Here is a 9,316-nt window from a genome sequence, read left to right as displayed (position 1 = left end):
AAATTTTATTTGGTTTCCTGCAGTTCCCTTGCCAGCTCTGTGAGGGCTGGCCATAGATCTGAGAGATGTTGGCCCATCTTCCCTCTAAGGGCTGCTTGACTTCCCTGCTGTGCTCAGGGCAGGTTACTTGTTCCCCAGCAAGACAAGGCCCTCTGTGCTTTAATTGCTTCTCAGCCACTCTGGCACCAGCTGAGGTCACTCCGAGTGACTGCAGGGGAGAAACAGCAGCAACTCCAGCCAGTGGTATTGTGATGGCTTTCAAAATGCAAAAGGAGCAGAGACCCAAGATAGAGGACTGCAGGCACCTTTCCACTTCTAAATAAACTTAGAGAAAATGCAAGTGTAAAACTCAACTGTTCCTTTTTATGGTCTTGTCTCCTTTTAATTTAAACCTCTTCTGTTTAAAAAACAATGGTATATAAAAAGTGTTTTTGCAGTGGCAAAGAAAGAGAATACACATATTTCAAAGAGGAAAATGTCTGATTTTGCCCCATATTTATACTCCCTGATGCATTTGGCAATGCTTCCATTTAATTCCTTCTCTATTCAGGTGCTGTTGTGTCCAGAAGGGGTTAGGCATGTGGTGTGGGGTAAGGTGAATGTTAGAAGTCACCATGGCAATCATTTAGAAATGAGCTAGGACACAGGACTTTGTGAACTGTACCAGTGAAGAACGCAGACATGAATCTGACAAACGGACAAATTCTTTTTTCCTCTTTTAGGGCTGGAGAAATCCCTGTAAAACAGTGTTAATTTCTAGTCACCCATGTGAGGTCTTCATACAGAACATAGAGCCAGTGAGAAAAGGCTGGACTTTGCTTCAGAGGATGGGTCACTCTGAATGTCTGTGTCAGGGGCTGGGGAGGGGAAAAGGAGCATGAAGGGGTAGCAAAGCTCCTCATCCTTTACATGGGCCCTGTCAGTGGGATTGCTGCTCAGGAGAGAGGCTGTGTCTTGGGGAAAGCAGGTGACCCCTGGGGCAGGGAAGCACTTGGGAAGCACCTTCTGGATCATTTGCAGCCTGTCCCAGAAGCAGGTACTGCTGAAGAGAAACAAAAGCTTCTCCCTCCCAGTGCACCTCTCCGTGCAGATTTGTACAGACAAGGATAAGACCTTTTTTTGTATATTGGAGGCAGCTTTTTTTCATGAAAGGAGAGAAATATGGTCTCAGTGCCACAGCAAGAGCTTTACTGTTTCTTACTGGCTTCTTTATTAACTACTTGCTTACTTACTTGTTCTTGGAAACCTTTTAAAATTACAAAATGCCTTCTTAAAAATATTAGGGGGAGAGGTCTTAAAAAAGTTGTGGAATTCCTCTGTAAGGGCTGGGTTTTACATCCTAATGGGACTAAAGCTTTTGTCTGGAAGCAGGAAGATTATGCTTACTTTTGAGCAGATTTTTGAGAGCTTTATGGAGAGTGTGATAGCTCCCTCTCACATTGGAGGATATTCTGCAAATGGAGATCTTTGAAGGGGGGTTCTTTGAAGAGAGCATCTGCCATTCCAAACTGTGAAAGGTGCTTAGACAAAAATTTATCTGCTCTTCAGAGAAATCTTATCCTAAGGATTTAGTTGAGGATGGCACTCATGGCATTAGATGCAATGAGGCATGACTTGCAAATACTGAACTATTAAAGCAATTAATTCATTTCCTCCAACAAATGGTACGATTAAAAATGTGCCTAGGGAATGCTATAAATATACATCTATGACTTGACTTTTCTTCCCAGGAATCTCTGGCTAATCCCTAGTGAGTAACCTGTCTCTAAACTTAAACTATCAAATAAAAATGAAAAGCCAAATATTTTAAACTATTGCTTTTTATTATAATTACACTGGAGCACAAATAAATAAGCACTAAATTATTGTAAAATATTGTCAATGCACTAAAGAAAGCAGAATTGATCTTCAAACAACATCTTATTACTTCAGAAGTATCAAAGTACATTTAATTACATCTTACCTAAAAAAATCAAGTACAAAAATGAAAAGAAAATTAATATGTATTTATACTGTGTATATAGAAACGGCTAATAATATATGATTACAGTTAGCCTCTAGCTACTCCTTAGTCCTACACAATCTCAGGCACATACCTGACAATTTCTAATGAAATATAAAAAAAAAGCAACATGACATTCAGTTTCAAGATATTGGTAAATGTATTACATTGGAATGAACACAGAATGATTTAATTTTATTTAAAAACCCTGTCATTTAAAAACATAGTGCCATTGTCCACTTAAAAATAAACAACCCAAACCAAAAAACCCCATACTATTTTATACCATTTGCTTTAATTTGTCAAAAGGAGCGATAAGTAGACATACATTGGCTAATATACGTAAACACATTTTTAGTGCAAGAATAACAAGACCTGTGACTTTACTGTGCTTTCTTGAAATCACAGTGCACCTTACACAAATTGCTACACTATAATGTTTAACTTCAGGAGTTTAAAGCAAAATAAGTGCATACCAAACAATTTCATATATACAGTCTCCATAAGTGTGTGTATATATGTGATCTGTATGTATATACAGATTGCATATTTATACAGACTACAGCTTTAATGACCGTGTGTAACTAAGCACTGTCATTCACCCTGTGACACAGAAGCTGCTGAGACAAGAGGTGATGTAGGAAATGTGTGACAGCATTGTGATGGCAGCTCTCGGCAGGACCATGTGACTTTTACTCGAGCCATGGGGTGGGCCAGGTGGGTCAGGGGACAGGGCAGTGGCTCTGTCCCTGACCTTGGGAAACTACTCTGCCTGAGCCTCACTTCCCTCCTCAGTAAAACGGCTCTCGCAAGCATGAGGTTTACTTCACATTTCTAAAGTGCTTTGAAGGTAAGTGCTAAGTTATATTTTACTTTTTCATGTTGTTGCACTTTAAAACAAAAAGCCATTGTTTCCATGGGATACAATGGAGGTCTGGAAGCACATGGGCAGTTATTTAGGAAGGACAACATAAACAGTGTTCAGCAATAAAAGCAAAACAAGGAGTTTGCAGCGGGCTAAGTGTACAAGCAAGTCTGCTCTAGGACAAGAACGCTTCAATTCCCTGATCGTTATTCCTGTTACATGTCGATATGGAAAGGACACGATATGAACAAACACCAGCAAGGACAGAACCGTTCACACTGACACTGCCTTCCCCCAGCAGGTGTGCCCAGGGTCTGCGCTGCCAGCGACGTTCCTGGAGCTCCAGGAGGAAACCAGTGAGGACAAGGACTGGCAGAGCTGACTGAACGCCTGCTTGTGTTCTGTCACCAGTGACTTTGTGCAGCTGGGGGAAAGGGCTGAGCTAAGTGTTTCACACATGGATATGGGAAATTCTTCTCTTGCCACATTACAAGGAAGACAAACCATGAACACTTGCTGAATAATGAACCTGTTATCTCAACAGATTTCTCATGACCAACAAGTCTTCTTCTTTCCAGCAGATTCTGGAACTTTGCGAGATTTCTGGAGTTTTTCTTCTGCAATTTTCTTTCTTTAAAAAAGAGAGAATAAGCAGAATAAACAGTTGGTGTCTTTTGGATGCAAAGTGTTCAAAGATTCCCTGACAGCCTCCAGGTTTTTTCATGTCTTCTGTAATTTTGGCTGTGAGGGGGTCTTCAAATCTGAATTTCAACTCTGTACCTATTCCAGCCTTTGTATATTCCTAACACACCAATATTTAACATATGCAGATATACGTATGCACACATCTATGGGTATATATAGATACATGCATATATACATGTATATGTGTGTACACATATGCATATATACATATACAGTAATGCTAATATACATACACACATATAAACACACACTTCATCTTTTACAGAAATCTCAGTTTGGACATCAAAATATACATTAGTTAATTAGTTATAAAATATTTAAAAACTTTATTTCAGAGGCTGAAAAGAAATTACTACTGATAAAACATTACTGAAACTCAAACTTTAGCAATATAGATTACAAAAACCTTCTAAAATTTGTTATTTTTGGTCTTTTTTGATCAGCAATTACAGCTGTGGCAATGCTGTCAATATAATTTTAAAGAAAAGCCAATATAACAAGAAGTTTCAAACAACACACCTTTTCTTCTTGGTGAATATAACATTAAAATGATTGTTTTAAAGAGGGAATTTTGTACTACCAAAATTCAGACACATAGATAGAAATTTTAATATACAAAATATATGCCATAGATCTTTTTTTCCCCCCTACTCCACTGCAGTACAATTTTCCCTCGTCCTCAACAGATCCTTTTGGAAGATATTTCACCGCACAGATTTCACCCTCATAATCAGTATAAGCCATCCCTTTCTCCCGTTAAAACCAGGAGGTCATAATTCTTTGGTCATGACATAATATTCTGTTAAAATGGATGTAATATAATACAGATTGCAAGCCAATTCCAGAAGCAGCCAGGAAGAAGAAACAGCATAGCCGGGAGAATGCGTTATGTGGGCTTCTGCTTCAAAACGGCATGAAACCAAGAGGGACTTCCCAACAGCCTTTCAAGGGGTCTGAAATCCAGCCCACAGAAACAACACGAGGAAATCTGACACAGCATAAGTAAGGATGTGCTGCTGGATTTAAAAATAATAAACATGTAAACATATTTTGTCGCCTTTATTTTCTGGACCGTGGGTAAATGTGGACGGGGACGGCGGCTGCAGTGGCACCGCCTCACCCCGCTGAGCCGCCGGCTCTCTCCGCCAAGGGCTGCACAATGCTTAGTCACAGTGAACCATGGTCTCTGCTAATCAATGGAACGTCTTCAGGGAAGAGATTCTGTTGCAGGCCGTGCTGCAGAAAATTTAGTTCCTTGGCCAAATCATTTTAGTGAATGGTTCATATAAAACCAAGGACAATTAATCTGGTTACCATTATGGGAAAACAGATGCAGAACAATTAATATTTTAAATGCAACTTGGGCACCTGCACTGAGCACTTGTACTTTCAGTGCTTGCAGGTTTGCTGTTTCCCCCCAGAACTCTCTCCTTTGTCCATCCCACCCCCCTAGCTAAGGACATCTAACAAGTACGACTCTAGTTATCCTCTACAGCCCTAGCACCGAGTTGTTTTGTACATTGTCCTCTCCAACAACACGTACAACCACATGCTTTTGTACAGAGGCCACATCTAGGCAGGTCAGAGAAATAAAATGGTGGCGGCGGGGGTGAACAGTAGAATAGAACATAGAAAATAGGTAATAAAACAGTATAACAGTAACATTATATAGTAAAATTCTCCATAAATTTTTGAATTTATATATATATATTTATATATTTAAACCGTGTATTAGTTTGGGTGTTTTCAATATATTGGTGAAATATTTACATTTTGATATCTTCTGGATCCAAAAAAGTCCTGGATGAATATGTATGCCTTAATCCAGTCAGAAACTTAAATCTCTCTCTTGATTGACAGGTGAGCACTGTACTGGTGTGTTTTTTCCTAGGAAGTCCACCACCTGCAGATAAGTCTTAGATTAGAGCCTTTGCCTTTTAAAGAAAGCAGGCTACCTGTGCTTGGTGCCACACAGCAGAGAGGGCATCCTCCACAGGCCTGTCAAATTGCAGTGTCCCAGAAAACAGTTTGCTGTTTGGAATAAGGAGGAGGGCTGTATTTCTTGGTCCCAGCATTCTTTTTCCAACTCGGCAAGATAGGCATGCTGTCCTGTTTGCAGAGTCCTTTCTCTGATTTCTGTCGAGCTTTGATCTCTTTGCAGAGGCAACGCTTTTTTTCAATCATGTCCAGCATCGTATGGTCCCCTTGCAACCACTGCATGCACGTCACCTATTGGGGGAGGTGGATGGAGAAAGAAAAAAAAAGAGGGAAAAAACATAACTGTCTTGGTCATAGATTAAATATGCTTTTTCTTTGCAAAGTTAGCTTACTCTTATTCGAAACAGTCTAATTTTATGAATAAAAATCTCTATGCCAACAACAGAAACAGAGTTAGTCTTTACTTCTAAATACTTCCTTAAGAAAAGAAAGGGTAATAGAAGATCACAGTCTTAACTTCTCCAGAGCACTAAAATCTAAGATAAATGGTTTTGGCAATCTAACACTGGTTGGATTTTAAATGGTACAATAGATCTTAAAAAAGGCACATGGATCTTAACAGCATCCTTAAGTTGTGGAAATAAAAAATTCTACACACTGAAACCCACGTTTTATATTGCTTTCCAAATCCAATCTGTCACATTAAAAGCAGGGTGTTAACATTTCTGAGTATCAAGCTAAATATAACTGTTAAATTTTGTTAAAATGATTTAATGAACTCCCTGCAAATTACATGGATTAACCTATCCTACTCTGTGATATTTCATTAACTGGAAGGCACAAGAGTTAAGAAACTCCATGTTTTCATGCATGTGGAATACTGGAGAACGTGATCCTGATCCAAAAGGGGAGGTTAGCATATGTTTAGCTGTAAGTACGTGTCACAGCCCCTCTGAAGCTGAGAATGTGACTTCATTTGAGTTCAGTGGGGAGTTCACAATTGAAAATGTGTCTTCAGAGGCTTTAGACTGGAACAGAAATCACTAATAGTAAATTCCTCTGAAAGGGCTCATTGGTTTCGGACATCACTGCATACCTGCAGCTCAGAAAACTTCCTCTGGACACTTACTTTGCAAATGTGAAGTGATGTCTTGAATGTCCCCACATTTTCCCAAGAGTTAAGGATTTGTGTGTAAGTAAATGCACACGGTACCTTCACAGGGGCTGTCCAGGTACATCTGTGCTTTTGACATGAAAATGAACATCTATAGCAATACTTTGGCAGAATTTGAGATTCATGAAGGAATTGTATCTTTATTATTATGGTATTTGAATACATTTAATAATGCATATGCGTTCATTCACAAGTCTTAGAATGCCAAGCATGGGCATACACCAAGACACTAGAACTGGGGCCTGGTTTGCCTAAAATCCCCTATAGAATCCCTTATAGATCCAACTTCCTTGGATCTCAGTAGTTTTTGTGTTTAGCTTGAAGCCTATTTAGCATTTATTGATAATAGATTAAGCAAATGTTCAGATTCATAGTAGAAAACAAAGCAAAAGGAATAAATTTAGGAAAGCCTACCAGAAAAATAATAAAAAATTATGTAAACAGAAAAATTATTAGAATACAGAAATATCAATATTTTTTGTAAAAAAAAAAAAGAGCAAAAGAGGATAAAATACTTTTATCACAAAACCATGCTTACCTTATACACTAGATAGTACTGTGAGAAAAACAAGTTTAAACCATAATATGGATTTTGTCCTTCAATGTTCTTCTGAATTTTGAATTACACCGGGAACTTATCTGCAATGTGTCCTCCTGAGTGGCTGAGCCATTTTTTTCAGGAATTCTGCTGTGCCTGCTCTTTTAATCGGATACTTATCTTTCATTTCAGGCATGATCCAATGTTTACTGTGGTGCAGGTGGGCATGAGGCACAGCATCTGCCATGGCCAAGAGACTTTCTCTCTTTGGGTGCCCAGGCTTGGTCCAAAACTCCCTGTCTGAACTGGAGATGCTCCCCTCCCACCCCTTGGCTCTCTCCACAGATCTTTGGAGAGGCTCTGCCTGGCCCAGGTTTGTGCCACTCTGCTCACCAGCAGTGGGTCAGTACTTACACAGCAGTGTCTTCAGCTTGGCTGGGTCCTCCTCCGTGGGGAAGGACAGGGACACAGTTTGCACACAATTCATTACACAAATATTCACAAGCACAGCGGCTTCTGCGCCAGGCTTGACGACACCAGCGCTTGAGCACGGATTTCCTCTGGTGGGCACCGGGAAATACCTTCTCTTTTACAGCCCATCACGTCACAGGCAGAGCGTGTGCCAGTGCCAACCCGCAGCACGCGTGTGCTCCAGCCACCGAGTGTCACCAAGCAGCGCCCGTGAGAGCCCGTGACCGTGTCACAGCCGCGCCACCCCGCTCCCCGCCGTGCGCACACAGTGCCGTGCCAACACCGTGCCTCCTGGACTCATCTCCTGCACTCCAGGAGGCACTCGAGGGGACACAAGCAGCACTTTGACATGCTGAGCTCTAAAATGCCAGTTGCAGCTTCCCAAAGATAGAAATGGAGTTGCAGAAAGTATCAGTTACACAGACACTCTGCCAGCCCCTGCAAAACAGCACCTAAAATATACCCAAGAGTAGGCAGCTCCAAAATCCTTTTTTCATACTGGCCATCGTATTTTGCCATGGTTTGTGAATCATTTACTGTGAAGAATTTGAATTTTCCCACTTTCCCAGATGCAGCTTTTCAAGTCTGCTTGGGATTTTTAAATGTTATTTTTGTTTGATGGCTAAGTCCTTCCTGTCAGCATCTTAGGTATACTGTCCACTGGGCACAATCCTCCCCTGGAGCTGCACTGAATAATGGTGTGTTCAGGGAGAACATGTAGAACTGGGATGGGCGAAGTCATTTGCTAAAATATACCTAGTTAACACATACCATGTTGAAAGGCCTGGGGGGGGGGGAAGCTTTATATTAAAATAAGCCTAAATACTAAAGTTTTTTTTATAGTTTTGCCCAGTTGTTTAGTTTATAAGTGCAACAAAATAAAAAAATATTAGGAACAAAGTTTCACGGCCACTGGAAGCTGCAGGACAGGCCTGAGAGGAAATCCCCACTGCGAATCTAGGAACTACAGAAATGACAGTAACCATGTTGATATGAAGGCCCAGAGTGTTAAGTAAATTTTCAGTGTTTCCTTGACAAATAACAGGCACTGAAGCTCACAGGCCAGGACTCAACCCAGCTGTTAATCACAGTAAAATCCCTCGACGACTTCAGTAGGGCTACTAAGGTGTTTAAAGCCAATGTGTTTAACACTGGAGTCTTAGGCCTAATCCTCCCAGTGACTGAAATGATGGCACTTACACTTAGTTCTAGCATTAATTTTTCTCACCTCCTCCCTCCTTTCTGGCTTTAGCCTGCTCCTCTGGCCATGCACCAGGCTGTTAATATCCCTGCTACATCATAACACGGCATTTGTTTAGTGTGAGAGGCACAAAAAATAATGATGTTACAACCTGATTTATGGAAAAAAGTAGAGCATTCAAAACATGTTACAGCTATACAGCTCTCCTGGGAAAGATCCCAGCGTGCTTGAGGAATGGTGCACATACTGCAGCCTGTCAGAGCTTGGCTGCACATGTGGATGTACACAGACAGGCACAAAATGCATCAGCACTGGAGGTAACAGCCAGCAAGACAGAGCACAGGAGAGGAAAACTTGGTTCTGACCAAAGAGTCTTGGCCCAAAGCCTGTTCTTATTGAAGAGGGAAGAAAGAGCTAGAAAC

The 9,316-nt window shown here is 40.8% G+C and overlaps 1 protein-coding gene across 6 annotated transcripts in view; it reads right to left on the bottom strand.

Annotated features, from left to right (window-relative positions):
* Positions 1-1,810: 1,810 nt before the first annotated feature.
* The window catches only part of NYAP2 (neuronal tyrosine-phosphorylated phosphoinositide-3-kinase adaptor 2), a 154,216-nt gene continuing 146,710 nt past the window's right edge, over positions 1,811-9,316 (bottom strand). For 5 of the 6 annotated variants that reach the window (XM_064720734.1, XM_064720733.1, XM_064720732.1 and 2 more), the window contains one exon: positions 1,811-5,801. In XM_064720734.1, coding sequence (XP_064576804.1) covers positions 5,574-5,801 — 228 coding nt within the window. In that variant the 3' untranslated portion in view covers positions 1,811-5,573. The remainder of the gene's footprint in view (positions 5,802-9,316) is intronic. The other variant, XM_064720731.1, reaches the window with a different exon arrangement.

This window comes from Zonotrichia leucophrys, chromosome 9 (assembly GCF_028769735.1).
Source record: "Zonotrichia leucophrys gambelii isolate GWCS_2022_RI chromosome 9, RI_Zleu_2.0, whole genome shotgun sequence".
NCBI lineage: Eukaryota > Metazoa > Chordata > Aves > Passeriformes > Passerellidae > Zonotrichia > Zonotrichia leucophrys.
This window is presented reverse-complemented; position numbering and strand designations above follow the sequence as displayed.